Source organism: Aythya fuligula, chromosome 6 (assembly GCF_009819795.1).
Source record: "Aythya fuligula isolate bAytFul2 chromosome 6, bAytFul2.pri, whole genome shotgun sequence".
Lineage (NCBI taxonomy): Eukaryota > Metazoa > Chordata > Aves > Anseriformes > Anatidae > Aythya > Aythya fuligula.
The window spans coordinates 38156319-38172791 of record NC_045564.1 but is presented as its reverse complement, the minus strand read 5'-3'; the positions used below and the strand labels follow the sequence as shown (position 1 = coordinate 38172791).

Genomic DNA, 16473 nt, shown 5'->3' with positions numbered 1-16473 from the left:
GCGGGACCGAACCCTGGCTTTATGGGGGACAGGGCAGCAAAGGGGAAACAGAGACAATTGGTAATCGTGCCTCTAGTGATACAAAAGCGCAGGTGAAAGACTCAGTTTAGAAGCCATCTGTTGCCTTGTGAGCGTATCTTTCTCACTGTTGGAGAACTACTTTTCATTTCTTAATCCTAACAAGCCTTCTTATAAATTAAAGCTAATCTATGCATCGGGAATTGCCTTCGATCTTGTACAGATTTACCTGCTTGTACCCTCCTCCCCACCGGCAGTCTCCCCAGGTAATCACCCCTCTCCCTGCCCCACGTAGGCAAAGTGGAATAATGTCTGAATCGTCATCTAAAAATAATTTCTAGCTGAAACTAATTATGCTTTCTCCCTGACCTTTCTTGTTCATGGGTGGTTTATAGTTTCTCTATGCATAACTTTATACTCACAGTAAAATCTTAAAACATAAATTAGCTTTTAATTACATGGAGCAGTGGGCAGACAAAACCTGGCACTAAAGGAACTCGTGTACTTTAACCACCGCAACGGAGAGCTGGGAAAAGCACTAATGCAATATTTGATGGTGCAAGACAAACGGATTAGATGTGAAGATCACAAAACACAACAATTTGCCCTCCTTTATCAGGGCTAAATCGGATGAAGAACATATAGTGGCCTTACCAAAAAATCGAATCAAAGCTTCTTGCCCGGGAACAGAGAGTCGGAGGCACCCAAGGACTTTCACAGATATTCAAAGGCAGTGATTGCTAGTTCTACACCACTCCTTTCAGGGCCTCTTTTTCCCACCCCATGACCATGTATCATGGTTCTGGATTTGAAGGAGCCAACACAAAACCATAGCTCTGCATTTAAGCCAGGATTATGGTTGAGAAAAAGGTGAGGCTGAGCAAAACAGCGATGAAAGCATTTCCTTTTGCTTCTGAAATTTCGTACCATGCACTTTCAAGGAGGCCTTCTGGACGTGCAGTGACAGCAATACACATAATGGTCCAGGTACCAAAAATAATCTCACAAAGACCACAGTCACAGAAGACCTTGTTAACTACATTCACCTAAGGCATTTGCTACTGAATCATCCCTCCAGAGTTGTGAAAATCAGATCTGAAGTTCTTCCTCACCTTTCCCATTGTGAAATGTCAGAAAGAAGCGCCAGCAACTTGTAAATTGCATCACAGCCGTCAGGGAGTTGGGGCAAACCAAATAACCCAGCAAGAAATAACCACGATTTCTGCATTGTAAAAAGTGTCGGAGCAACAGTTGAGCATTTTCAGTCCTCATCATAATGTATGATGAACCATAAAAAAAAAAAATCATCAGAAAATCACTACTTGTTCCCAGGCTTCCCTGCAGCCTTTGTTTTGGAAACCCAAGCTGATGGATAATTTTAAATGCAGTTTCTTTAACCAACCTAAAAATACTAAACGTTAATTTACCATATTGCTCAGAAAATTATATTACTTATTAAGAATATCAAGAATTTTTATTTAAATTGAATATGGATTCTATTGCCTTCATCAGAAGTCAAGAAACATTGTTATGCATTGTTATGATAAGTCCCTTAATATTCAGAGGTTTCAATAACATGAAGTCAACGAGGCCAGTCAGAACTAACCACAGCCTACTCGAAGTTTTCAAAGATAATCTAAGATTTTCAGACAATGTAAAGATTGATGATGCAGGTATTCGTTACAGCTTACAACCCTGTTTTGATTCTATACAGAATCTAAAATGTTGTGGTTATCGATAATTGGCGTAAACAATTTCTGCACACCCCAGACTGCTGTTTGTTTTTGTTTTTAAAAAAAGAGGTTTTCCAGAGCAAAAAAGTAAAAGCATTTTCTTATGTGAGGTTCTGATCAGAAAATATATGCTCATAAGCACACACACACAGCACAACAGCTAACTTAAACCGAAATTTCCATGATAAGAAAGTCCAATTATAATGGTTTAGCAATTTGTAGAATAGCACTTGCAGCTATTCATTCATAAAAGATAGATTTCCTCTCTTGCTGCAGAATACACTCAGAAGCAAAATTACACATTTCTATGTTGAATTAAACTGCTCTTAAGGTTTAATCAATAGCTAGTTCAAATTAGATCTGACATTGATTAAAATCTTCAAGTTGGCCATTACCAACAGAACTCAGGCAATCGACTGGCACTCTTTGGTGCGCTATGCCAGGCGTAATGGGAAGCAAGTTAAAGAGTTAGCGTGACAGTTGCATTCATTAGAGGGAATTAAAATATCAACAGAGAAGCAGGGATGGAGTGGAATTCAGGCATACACATTCTTTTCAGCACACAGCAGGTGGATTTTGTGATCTCCCGATGAGAGACCTCATTCCTGCTGAAGTCTAAGCAAGCTCTCATTGACTTCACATCAGGTCTATTCAGAAACATCCCTGTTTGGGAGAATGAAGAGATGAGAGAAAGGGAGAGATGATTTTTTAATTATTTTTAAATAAATCTAACATTTTTCTCCCTCATTTTACAAACACGAGTACTGTGGGTGCTGTGTAAATTCTGCATTAGCTCACAGTCATCAGACGACCTATGTGCAAGCTGAGTGCACATTTTTTGTTGAAGTGGGGGTGTGGGAATTCAGACACATCGTTTTCTGCTTTGAGCCTACGCTTGTCTTCTTCGTGCTCGGCAGTGCCATCACTGAGAAGGAGGCACCCGGACCCTTCTCCAGCACCTTGGCATGAATCCGGCCCCGGACCGAGGGTCGCTGCATCTATTATTCATCTAATATTGTCAAAGAGAACTTCCTGAAGAAAAGCTTGTCTTTGTAAGTAAAAGGTGTGGTAAGTTAGACACCCAGCGCAAATCTGATGGATGCCTCCATCCCCTACCAACAAAAATAGGTCTTTCTGACAGACACTAAATGCATTAACCATAAAATCATATTCTTCCTTAATAGTAAAGCATTATGAGGTGGGATTCAGAACAATTTAATACTCCTTAAAGACAGAATATGTACAGAAAGCATCTGTCAGAAGAGGAACGTATGAAAATGATTATTTTTTTCCAAACCCCGCAACACTTTGTCTTTTCAACGCAGATAGAATACGAAACTTCTTTTCATCAAAGAAAAGCACTTTGATTTCTCTCAGTATTAAGTAACTCATCTCCCTCTTAGACTGGGCATTCACTTTCCGTGTTTATTCAGAATTCGCTTTCCTTTCAATACTGCTGACAGGAGAAGGAAAAGGCTCCTCGAAGCAGACTGAGAAGCTCTGCCGTCCTCGTTCCAGCGTGCACAACACTCGCTCCTGTTTCTTGCTTCAGGTCTCGAGTGAGAGGATCATGTCGTGCTGACCTGACCATTACTTGGGTGGTTTCAATGTACGTGGGCCCTCCACCAAGAGCATCATGGTACAAGAAAACAATCAGGTAGGAGTAAGGAAAAAGCCGGGCCAGCAGCACACCGCATCCCCCTCATTTCCCAGAACCGCACGAGGTCCCTGCGCTGCTGGAACCACCTCAGCTCCACAGCCAGCTCCACCAGCTCATCACGACTGCACTCAGCGCTCTTCTGAAGGGCAAGCAGTGAAGAGCAAACAAGCAAAAAGCAATAAAGCCTTTCTGATGCTCCCATTACATGAAGTACATCTTTACTGGCAGTAGTCTTAGGTATTGCTTTATGGAAAATTGGCATCAACAAATTACAAATGATCATGCTCTGGAGAAGCATCGTCTGTGTTGCTTGTGAACAAGGTCTGTTGTTAATGTAATGTTTCTATTATTTGCATACACTTACAAACAAAATCCAGGGGGAAAAATGTACTTGCTTGATTTAAAATTTGATGGGAACCTGAGGATTTTAATTTGAAACAAAGCATAATAAGAAGGATTTCAGCTAAGTGACAATTCAGCTTAAAAATTAAAAATAATGGGAGACTGTAGAAGACCTGGCAACTTGTATGCATTTAGCTCTGCTAATATTTCTCTACATTTGCATTTCTTACAAGCTGCAGCAACTAGAATGATAGGATACAAAATTATCCTTAAAATGCCATATTGTAAAATAAGGGGAAATACTTAGTGTTTTTTTTTTTTTTTGTGCTACATAGCTTGCATTAAAGCTTTCATAAACCCTGCAAACACTCATGTGCATAAATCAGTTCCCAAGTACATATTAAGGAATTCAGAGCATCGGTCATTACATTACCAGCAGTGCAAGCTCCAGCAGGTTTGAATGGGGGGAATTGTTTTAAGGCAGAGCTGAGAGCCTAGAGAAGACAGTGCAGCAGAACTGGTGGCTACCCAGCCGTGAACACACGAGCCTTCAGCCAGCAGAGCTGTTCACAAGCTTTCTCACCTGCTCAGACAGTAGCTTCTATACAGGATCTCTGATCTTTTAATTCCCATCAAACTGAAAACACACAGGACACTTAAGTGCATCTGGGTTTCTGCATTTTGCTTTTAGTACCTCTTGTAAAAAGGAGGTGTTTTATGCATGTTGGCAAGTCAACAACAGGCATCAGTATTCATAACTATAGTTTGTATAGTTTGTATCGCGGTCTCAAAGTCAACACGGAAACTTCAAGCATCACCCAAAAACAATGGTTGTAAGTTAGAAGACTTACATTAATAAACAAACAAATAAACTTTAAAACCTTTAGATTTGAAAAACAGCACATTTTGAAAAAGATTCTTTAAAATTGCGATTACTCCAGAAATGCCTAAGGACAGAACTAAAAGAAAATTACTTCCTGTACACCAATTGCTAGTATTGGTAGTGTCCTCTTATCAGAGTTAAGCTGTCAACTTTTAATGTCATTTTTCAAATGCCAATAGCACAATTATGAACATTTACAAAGTAGACATTGGTATTTCATATTATTTTAAAATCTTACAAGTTTTCCTTGGAAAAAAGTGCAAACCAGCACTTTGTTATGCACCACAATGTAAATTGATTGCTGTAAGCTAACAATGTTCATCTATTCACAAAACAAATTGCATAGGATCACAACATTTGTGATGCAGTAACTCTTTTCCTAAGAATGCGTGTATAAGAAGCCAAATGCTGAACTGGTAAACCCTGGCATTTTCAAGCAGCTTCTTTAGGCAAGCACTGCTCCTAGCACCCACTTGGGATTACCAGGCTGTACCTGAGGCTTTGAAATGAGGAGAAGCCTGGCGTGGCTTTGCTAGTTAGCCCCCCGTGCCAAGAGTTGGACAGTACCTTGGGCACTCACCCGTCTAGTCTCACATCGGGCAAACTTCTGTTTAGAGCAATCAAGTCACTGGCCATAAGGTTGAACTGGTTGATTTTAAACAGCTCCTTCATTTTGTCCTGGTCATCTTTAGGAATGAGCACAGCCTTTCCCATCTCTCCAGGTCCTTCTTGGTTTCGAGAGATAACAGCTGGAATACAAGATAGCAAAAGGACAACTTTTAATACCTGGGTGTTCGTTTTATTCTGCACCAACAGGGCTCCACGGGTTTGGGCATTCGAGAAGGAATGTTAAAAAAAAAAAAAAAAAAAAAAAAAAAAAAAAACATAATAACACATCAGAATTTTCTGTATGCTAAACTGTGAGATTTTACGTCTATCTGGATCTGAAGATATCTGCTTCCTTTCTAACACAATAAAAACAGATTTGTGCACTTCCAGCTTTTAGTTGGAATCACACTGACAGCACATGAATATTCGCAAGAGATACACTAGAATTACAGCGCACAGCATCATATTCTCAGAGGTCCTGCAAACAAAAGGTTTGGACAACACTTTTACAGTTACTGGAAGTATTTGAAGAACATGTAAATTAAAGTCATCCTAACTAACTTTTTTTATTATTGATTTAGTCCCAACTGCCAGGCATATGACATTATAAACCTGTCCTTTAAAAAACAAAAACCAACCAAAACCCCTGTCCCCCCATTTCATTTTCTTGCCCCCAAAATCATCCTGGAAAATACAGTATCCCAACCTTGTTACAATTATAGATTGGTTTTGAGCAGTATTTGTACAGTCAATTCATTATTAGGTCTGCATCTTGTTAACTTAGAAAAATGTGACAACACAGTGACAACATTTGAACTCTAATGAAAATGATGTTATCCTAGTCCCATGCAAGCGCACACACAAAAAAATGAATAAAATAAAAGAATACTTCTTTAGAAGACAGTATGCAATAAGAAAGGAAACTTCCCAAGCACACAAGTGTTTATAACCATTATTCTGAGGCAAGCAGCCACCACAAGGATGACAGAAGCATCATCTCTGTGCTCCTCCGACCCCAACGTGCAGCTGACCAGCAGAGCCCAGCTCCCCCACCCGCTACGCAGAAGCTGCATCAACCAACAGGACAAGGAAGAACCCTGAGTTGTGACTAATTTTACATTCACATCACAAATCAGCCTCTTGACTCAGGCTGAATAATTAATCCTGATTAATTTTTCGGCAGCGATAACTGTTACTTGCTGCTCTCCTGAATAACAAAACCCAAAGCTCTCTGTGCCCCAGCAGCACAGCTACATCCCGACAGAGCGGGGCTTGGCCGGGACCGCCTGGGCACAGCAGGGACAGCCCTGACCTTCATCAGGCTGAGTGCCCGAAACACGGCCCTGGGTCTAACATCACCTTTCTGCCTTAGGGAGGGGATCCAGCAGTCCTGTTTTTATTTTCTGCCACCTCTTTTCATCTTTAGCAGCAAAAGTATTTTGAAAATTTTGGTTCTTGTTGTCCTCAAAGACTGGCGCTTATGAAGGCTCCACTAGCTGAACAGTAATTAAATCAGGTGGTTTTGCAACAAAGAGTGCGAGGAGAATAAAGTCTTTTCTAAAGCAACGCACAGAAAGTAAACTAAGCTACTTTTTAAGGAGAAAGGTGATTTTTTTCTGAGCAAGCCAGACATCAGTGCTTGCTAGAAGAATCTCCCAGAAATTTCCTAAAAGGTTTGTTTCTGCAGTTCTAGTTTACGCTTCATTTGAGCAAAGAACATTTTAGCGGCATTATTTGATGTATTTTCATCCTTCCCTCTGATCAGAAGCAGCACTTTTATATGCTGCAACAAGAAGAAATGAATTAGGTTTCGCTGCGATTACAGGCGAGATGAAATTACTATCAGACGGCTGCTTCAATCCAGGGCTGCTCTGGCATCCTAAGTGGCGATTCGGAAGCTCTCTGCGCCCAGCGTGATTTCCTAAGGATGACAGCCTCAGTGGTTAACGTGTATTGGGGTAGGCAGCATCCTCCCCGGAGCCAAACAGGCGGGGGCACTGGCACCAGCACTAAGTGCATGCTCAACACGTTACCAGATAAATACCTTTTTCATATCTGAGCAGAATTGCTGATTCCTCTCACCTGGCGCTGGGAAGGGAATTAATGATTATGCTGCTCTTTATGTTCCCTATTAGGCAGAATTTTATCTTAGAGAACATACTTCACAGCCAAGCCCATTCAGACATACCACCAGGAGAAAAGCAAGCATGGGAAAACCAATCCTGCTGTTCCTGCAGCTGCCTCTCCGAGCAATCCTGCAGCGCTCCGCAGCCACACCGCTTGTACCTGGTGCCCAGCACTGCTTGGAACCTCCCCGTCCTGCACTGTACGCACATGCACACCAATACACGTTGTACATGCTGATGAACTCCTCTCGAAACATTTCGTAAGGAATATTTATGTCGTATGTAATAGGAACATAAAATACGTGGAATTAATGGCTGGTAATTAAAGTCGGCTATATCATCACTTTCTGGAGAAAGGATGAGGCTCTGCAGAGGCTGTCATTTGAAGAGCTGGTCCCTCAAGCTGCAAATTTTGTTTATGGAAATAAATTCTGCCTTTTTCCAGTTGCTGGAGGCTGAGGGCACCAATTTATCCCAAAAGCAGCCAGGAGCAGACTGTATAAATGAGTCAGCCTGGCCGCAGAGATGATAGAGAAGCACAGAAAGAAGCTTGGCCAGTGCCCTCCTCCATGAGAAACACAATATTAATAGAAAGGAACAAATTCCTCAAAAAAGGCAGGAGGTCAGTTCCACCTCCCCATGAAACAGGGAACAAGGCACCCAAAGTGAAACGCAGCTGAAGCAGCAGACAACGTACTGACTTGACTTGATTTTCTGCTGAAATTCTTTGGATTTGGCTAAAAAACTTCTTAGTGACAGTTTTAATCTATAGAAATCAGAAACTGTTCATTAAAACATATTGTCTATGAAAAAAACATGTTGTGAAAATGATTTATCAGTGTATTATTAGCAGAGCGATAATTATGACAGTAAATTTGCTGCCTCTCCTTATAGTAAACCCACTGCCAAAGCTGTGCTCCCTAAAACAGGCAGAATACCTTCAGTGAAGGGTTGCAGACTGCAGCCCAGACAACAAAGACAGCTGCAGAGGACATCATGCTCCAGTGTAAATTCACTGGAAATTCATTAGAAATCCCAGCTCGTTTGCACTGTACTGTTATGGGGACTCAATTTATCTCTGCCTGAAAAATTTTGCTCATCCTTCCTGAAAGCAGGAGTTAGATACTCCATCTGCAAAGCTTATTTTTCCTTACAAGATTCCGTGTTCTGTTGTTTGCTAAGCTTCATCAACATGAAGTTGTGAAGAGATTTTGCCGTCCTGAAGTTTATTATAAAACTAATCAGGAATTTGCTAACCAGCCTTTCCACTCTCACTGCTCTGTTCAAAGCCAACCAGTACCACATCACATCGCAGCCCTGGCTGACACATCTGTGACTGAGAAATTCGTGAGTTCTGTTCTAGTTCTCTGTGGTTTCCTTCCTTGAAGTCTAGCTGGGCTGTTTGGCTCTGTAACTAAACCAAGCTGCATGGTGAAATACTAAAATCAGGACTAAGCGTATATCATAACACCAGAGATGGAAGGAATATCTAGCAAACAGATATACTGCAAACGTTCAATTTGACCCAATTTTTCATAGAAAATTGAATTTACGTTTTTGCTAGCACTGAATATTTCTGAGAAACTAAAGATCTTGCCAAAAGTTTTCTAGTACCAGGTATGTCATCCAACTTGGTTTTCTAATCCCTTAAACCACAACAAATATTTCTACTTGAGTGCTTTGCTATTTATTTAACCCAAACACAACTTTTTTTTTTTTTTTTTTTTTTTTTCCAGATAACAATACTATGGTAATACCATCACATTTCTATTTTCTTCTTTACCTTCTTCCTAGGGAATACAGGACACTTCACACCCAACCATTCCAACATGTTATGAAATACCAAGCCTGTATGCCAGGTTTTCATACCAAAATCATCACGATGTAAATATATATATTTCAATCACAGAACAAAAGCATAACAATCTCTGCATCTAGAGGATTAAGAAAAAACATCACCGTAATCTATTTCTTAAATATTCAGAATGCGTGCATGGTAAAAGAGGCAACAATCAGCAAAGGCACGCTGCTGCTGATTATGAATTACTCCGTCTGTACCGGTGTTAAAAAGCTAAAACGAGCGTAGCAAGCAATTTCCTTACAGAGTACGCCTTAAAAAATATCACTTAGGATTTACTGTGCAAAATACCTTTCCCAAGTAGCTTTTATGCTTCTTTTTGATAGTATTGTGAAGATCACTGACTGAAAAGATTGAGTAGCGAACAGCTTTGACCCTCTGCCGCAGCAACAAGAGGAGGGTCAAATTGTCAAATCTGGGCTGCCTCCAGGCCCTTTTCCCCACGGGAAGAGCTGATCCACCCCACAGAAGGCTGCCCACCAGGAGCAGCCCTCCCAGCCCGATCCCACGGGTAACAGACCGTGCTGCCACGTCCTGTGTTTGATTTTCCTCTACCAACATTACCTGGCAGAGCAGCACTGAGCTTATCGCTGTGCCTGATCCACAAACGCTTTGGAAACGCTTCTACCACTGCTAAGTCAAAATCTGCAGGGAATACTAATGACACACGAAACAAACAAGCAAACAAACAAACCCCTTGCCTCATTTGTTATAAGCTTCTCTTTCTGTTGAAAACCGAATCAGTCCTTATCATGCTTTCCTCTCGCTGTCCGTACACTCGTGCAATGCTTCAATGTCGTGCTGGGCTGCCCTCTGCTATTCCTGCCTCACTCTGTGGCCTGGCCTTGCCAGGAGGTCTCCACAGCCTCGTGTTGGTCTGTTGTACCAGTCCCTGGTAATTTGATGGAGTTTTCATTTGCTGTGCAAAACCTGCAACGCATCCCCACCCACTGCAAGGGCGCTGGAAACAAATTGCAGGAAGTTCAAAATAAGCCCCAGTACGAGATAGAGGACGTTTATCTATACATTTATTTATTTACTTATATTCATTCAGCCAATATATTTATACATTTATACACTGAAGAAATGGGGAAAATGAAATTTTTATCTACCAGATTAATTCACTTCTATGAGAAACTGAATCAAAATATTGTATTTTCATTTATATTCAAGATTTCTATCTCACTTTGACCACGTTCCCTTTCACAGACTGCAATGAGTCTCAGTCTCTCATTAACAGCTCTTTGCTAGCTCTAGGAGCACGAACGTTTCATATGGTATCGGTGGCATCCCTGATACACTCGGTGAATTCACAAATAATGGATTAATCACAGAAACATTTAGGATGGAAAAGGCCTCTAAGATCATCAGGTCCAACCATTCCTAAGATCATCAAGTCCAATTAAGTCAATCCTTGGTAAACATCAAAGCCTGATGGTTAGGAACATGGAGTAGTAGCGTGCCTGCCATTGTTTAACATGAAAGATGAAAGCAGGGGACAGAAAAATAGGGGTGAAGTGGGTCTCAGGGGGTCACCAAAACTTCCCCCACACAACACAATTAACTGCACTTAAAGCATCCGCTGAAACTCGTGCAGATGGGCATTTTACAGCCTCACCATCACATCAAAGCAACGCGGTAAGTGAGCAGATTGGGCTCCTACCTTGACCCACCCGAGGAAACAGAACTTTCAGGATAAAACGCATAAAAACTGGAGAATTGATGCTCCTTGGGATTATTAAGGGTTGAGCTCAGGCAGACAAAATCAGAAGTTTGTGAGGGAAGAGAGAGCTGAGCACAGAGAAATCTCAGCGAAAGCAGCGCAGGAGGACACAGAGGAGGTCGGGCGCCCAGCAACTAAACCCAAAGTCCGTGCTGAGGATTCAGCATGCAAATTAAGGAAAACTCGTGTGCCAAGTAATTCACAGCAGAACTACAAAAAACACAAGAGTAAAACAATATCAGCAGCAGCACCGATTAGACGCAGTGTCTGCAGGCCTCCTGCAGTTTTCCATATTACCACTCGTTACCCCGGAACCAATAACCTCTGCGCACTGCACCCGGCTGGGGACAGCCTCGTGTCACAGAATCCAAGGGCTTTTCTAGATCAGGACAAGGACCCTTCTGGCTGTGCACTGCACCTCTCCGATCGCTGCAGGGAAGGTATGGACACACAGAGCTACACCGTGATTCCTCCCCAGCTGTGCTGAGGTGGGGCCGCATCCAAATCGTTGTGTCGGCAGCCCCAGGGCTCTGAGAGCTGGCAGCCTGCGTACTCCCTTTTGAAATCTACTTAATTTTTTTGACAACAAGCTGCACAGCTTAGCAGAGCAGCCCTGTTCCCTTTGATGGGATTTGCATTTGCTGCCTCCCATTTTCATTGGTTTTTATCTTGGGAGACGAGGAATCCCCCACCAACCCTCTCCGGCTGTTGACGCCCTTACAGATCCTCACTTCACCCTTCTATTTCCCAGCAGTGTCACTTCTTCCTTCAGCCTCTCCACCAAGAAAAGCTGAGCAGAGCCTCGCATCAGCCCTGCCCCACGGATCGCAGTCCCTCTTGAACCAAGCACACCAGAAAGGCTTTGTCCTGCCAGGGCACAAACAGGGCACAGGCTCCTAGCAAAGCGAGCGAGGCTGCTTTAATTAGCAGCAGAACCCTTCTTCCGTGATTATCTTTCAAGATCTTGAAACCAAAGCAATCTACAATCCCCTGCAGACTCCTGCACCTTGTCACACTTGTGTAATTTCACAGGAGCTGTACATATTGAACACTACCCAAAGAAGGCACCCGTATGCATCTTGCAGTTAATTCTATTTAATAGTTGCAACTAAGCAGCGGCAGTGATTCAGCAGTTTTGCTTGTTAACTTACTGAAGGGGATTTCCAATACTGTGCTTTTTCAAAAATGGGCTCTTTTTAAAAAAAAAGTGTCCATCAAAAATAGCTTTACCTCCAAGCACAAGAATTAACTGCTCATCTCTTCAGTGACCATCTTGGTGCACGCAGGGATAATGGAACTGACACGAAGCATGCCCACAAAGAATAAAAATGCTATTTTTCCTGCTTTCTGCCTGCAGACATTTTTCATCATCTGTCAGAGGAGATAGGCCTCCTTTGGAAACGAAAACAACCCCCTCACAAGGGCTTACAGGAAGTGCTGAGGTCTTTGGTGGAGTGGAGAATAGAAAGCACAAAATTCAAGATAAAGAAAGGGAAAAAAAAAAAAAAAAAAAAAAAAAAAAAAAAAGCTGACCCCAATAGATTGCAAAGCATTCAATTTATTTAACGATTCAGTGAAAGCTCTGCACGGGGACTGTTGCACAAAGACGTGGCAACACTCAGAAGATACAAGCACTCATCATCCATGCAGTTTTTTGATTTTTCTCCAAACGTTTGATTTCCTTCCATACACCTCGGTGCAACACCTGCGCTTTGGTTTCAAGCCCGGCGATGGTCCATCCCCAGCCCTGTCCCACCGCTGCAGGACGTGCTGGTGCTCCGGCAGCCAGGGGGCTATTTGGTGTCCCCGGGGGCAGGGAGCCAGCCCAGCCACCAGCTCCTCCCAACGAAAAGGGAGCAGAATGACTGCACTGCATGACCTCCAGGATGCCTCCAGCCCCTCAGAGAGACACGAGCAGCAGCGATGCTGGCAAGCAGAAATCAAAGCTCCATGGAGTAAGCACCAAGGACACTTTGGGTAAGGGCTTTAGCACATCACCTGTGCTCTGAACAGTGAGGGTGTTATGTGGTTGTACAAACACCATCAAGAGATACTTTAAAAAAAATGAAAAACACACATGGCATCAAAAAGCACTTTCCGGTTTCAGGAACTGTCCAGTCAGAAAGTTATCCCAAGGTTCCTCATAAATTTGCATCTCCATAGTGGCTATAAGGCTCTCTATATAATCCTGATATTTATGCCCAAATAATTTATCAACTCCATCCAGAATCCAATAAATGACAGGATCAATTCACAGCCCTTGCCATTTTCATGATGCATCTTTTGCTGCTCCGAACTATGTGCAGACTTATCTTAATCCGGAACATAAAGAATTCTAGTTTTAATTATACAGTAGCAATAAATCCCGCAAAGTTGTCATAAACATCATTAAATAGGTCGTTTACTTTACAATATCTTCCAAGATAAGAGTTCCATGAATCTGGAGGAAGAAAAAAAAAAAAAAAAGCAAGTTGCTTTCCAATAGTAAAGGCATTGTAACTCTCTGTAACTCCTGCAGTAAATACCCTTTTTTCAGCATTTCCACTCCACCTGTTGTCCAGAGATGCAGCAGACGACACTGGTACTGACAGCCTGGAGGCAAAATGCCTGAAAGGGCACAAGGCGGCCTGGAGTGAAAATAAAGTAATCATCAGATTTAAAAAAAAAAAAAAAAAAATCACTTAGGAGGGATGTGAGCTCTACTTGTAGATGCTGGCTGTCATTTTCTAAGAAAGATCTGGAAGGCATCTTCACACCAAAACCAGCAGTCCATTCTCCCCAACATTCCTCGTGAGTTCCCAAGAAGCCTACACACAATTACATAACCGCACGGTGCCATCCCCTAGGCTTAAAAGGTCTTTGCAGTTACCAGCACTGTTTGCACCACAGCAATAGCTATTACTGGATTTTGCTAAAAAAAAAAAAAAAAAAAAAAAAAAAAAAGTCCAATTAAATGTCATGCTAATTCAGTGCAGTTCAGAATCATTTTGTTTAGCAAATCAGCTGTAACACAAAATTCAGAAGCCACACATACTGGGCTGAACAGTCAAGCTGTTTTGAAGAGGATACCACCAATCCCCTATTCCAAGCAATCCCCTTCCAGCAATCCCCTTCCAGTCTTACTGCATGATACCTAAGCAGTTAATAAGCAGTATCTTTTATGACCGTGACAATGAAAGGCTGATATCATCTTCAAAAAGAAAACACAGCATCCCCAGGTATTGCTTACTTTAATTTTCCAGCATAATGGACTAAGATAAACAAGAGTGGCTGGAGACGAGCCCGTTCCCCAAAGGAAAGGATGGCATTTCACTAAATCATTCGCTCATCTATCACATATAGGGCTTTACAAATGAATTCTGCGCTTGTACGTAAAATGAGGTATGAGTTACCTCTCCCAAAATAATAAGTGAGCAACAACAAATATACTGATATATGTATCAGGATATCAACATTAATTTAGCTGCAATGCAAATACCTAACCAAGGCTGACTGCTGAGCAAGCAAAAAGCTTGTGGGGGCTGGACCCCCAGTGCTCACTGGGACCGGCCCCATCAGCTCCAGTAAGGGGCAGCTCCAGGTCCCTGGGCTGCTGTGGGGTGACAGCCACAGGCCATGCACCCGCTGCTTTAGCAGCAGTAGATAGTTTGAAAAATTCACCATTACAAACAAAGCCCAAAATGTTGAAGACTGGGTAAAAGATGTGTGATTTATCCTGGCGGACAAACCAATCTTCTGCAAGGCACCACTAACCAGCCAGTAATTGAATGGAATGAAGGTAAGAGGAGTTTCATTTATTTTTATTTTTTAAACCCTCCCTGAACAGCAGCCTCATATTTTAGAGTGCCTTGCATGAAGTCAAACCATTACTGACATACAGTTTTCCTATCTCAGCGCTTTATCTGCTTTCATCAACACGCTTGCTTTCTCCACATCTCCGGAAAGGGAAATGTTTCATGTATAAATAAACCCAGGCGGCTGCATCTTCCGTAAACCTTTACTAAAAGATTCTTCTTTGTGGTCGCTCTATATTTTTCTCCTGCCAGGCCGACCAGTTCGATGTTTTCAGTCCCTTTCTCTCCCCATCTCAACCCACAGCAAGTTTCACCACCCCAAATTCCCCTCACCAGCACCCCAGAGGCAGCAGGCCACAGGCCCGGGAGGCAATGGGAAGGAGAGGCCATGATGGCCATGGGACACCCCCCAAAGGTCCCTGCCACCAAAGCAGCCTCATATGGCCCTGGGCAGAGGGCATGGAGCGGGGCTGAGGGTGGCAGCCTGCCCCAGCACCCTGCCCAGCTCCGTCTCAGGGCCTGTTCCCGGTTCCCAAACCCATTTAGCTACAGGCGCTGGAATTAATTGCTTTCCAGACAACTGCCGCTTGAATCGCCACGCTGCGAGCCGGGATGCGCGCACAGCACCATACATTATCCTAATTGGTATTTGATGCGAGGGCTGATGGGCAATTATGTCACATCTCAGCGGCACGCATCGATCTCTTGCTCATGGAAGCCACGTACTTTGGTCTAGGTTACAAAACGTTACTAACAAAACGTGGCACAAGAAAAAAGGAAGGAGGATCTTTCACGAAGAGCCACTGCCTTGCAAATCAACCTTAAGCAACTTCAGAAATCTCCTTGAGAAATTCATACTCCTTGCCGACAAGTGGCAAACCCATTTCCAGAGAGGAATTGGTTTTTATGGGGCCTGCTCCTGCTGAGGGCCACCTGGCACCAAGGGGCAAGCCCAGGGGCCCCCGTGCTGGTGGGGAAGCTGTGCACCCCAACACAGGGCACCCCTACACAGGGCACTTGGAGCTCTCTGAGGCACCCCAAAAGGCCTGCCACCAGCTGCACATGAAGGACACTTCTGTAAGGCTGCCTCTTACTGTGAACGCTGCTCAATCAGCTCGGGATTTACCGCTTTCACCCTCCAGAGCTCTGCTGCTTCCTCTCCTGAAGCGAGGCCAAACGCCTGTAGGATAGGAAGGGATTTCCGCGTGTTAACTGCTTTCTAGCAAGAGGTTCTGGTTTTACACCAGGATTTGGTAAGCAGCAAGAAAACACCGAAGGGATGGAGACTGAAAGCAGCCGTGAATCAAAGTCTTATTTCTAGTTACAGACAAGCAGAAAAGCATAAATGAAACAGGTTTCTGGTTGTGTTACAATTTTACCATGGCTTATTGTTCAGAACACAGAAAAAAATATAGATATGTATGTATTTTTTTAAAAGGAAACTCTAATACAGTCAGAGTTAGCAGCTGACCTCAGAAACACCTCAGGTGATCATAACCCAGAGGGAAAGCATGAAAGCAGAGCCCATCCCCGCTGCCCCAGTACCCGCGGCTCCAGCTGGCGCTCCAGGCACCAAAAGCAGTGCCAAAAACATGAGACGCTGCAGTGCTTGTTCATGGGTCATCGGGATGCCTCTGGAAGGATTTTCATTATCAGACATCACCACTGTAAATTCCCATTCATGAATTAACAATGAGGTCAAGTGCCAAAGTGATAGGAAATTGTGT

The 16473-nt window shown here is 43.0% G+C and overlaps 1 protein-coding gene across 4 annotated transcripts in view; it reads right to left on the bottom strand.

The window, feature by feature from the left end:
- The window catches only part of GALNT13 (polypeptide N-acetylgalactosaminyltransferase 13), a 127715-nt gene that overhangs the window by 69841 nt on the left and 41401 nt on the right, over window positions 1-16473 (bottom strand). For all 4 annotated transcript variants that reach the window (XM_032189990.1, XM_032189988.1, XM_032189991.1 and 1 more), the window contains exon 4: window positions 5217-5385. In XM_032189990.1, the coding sequence (XP_032045881.1) occupies window positions 5217-5385 (169 nt within the window). The remainder of the gene's footprint in view (window positions 1-5216; window positions 5386-16473) is intronic.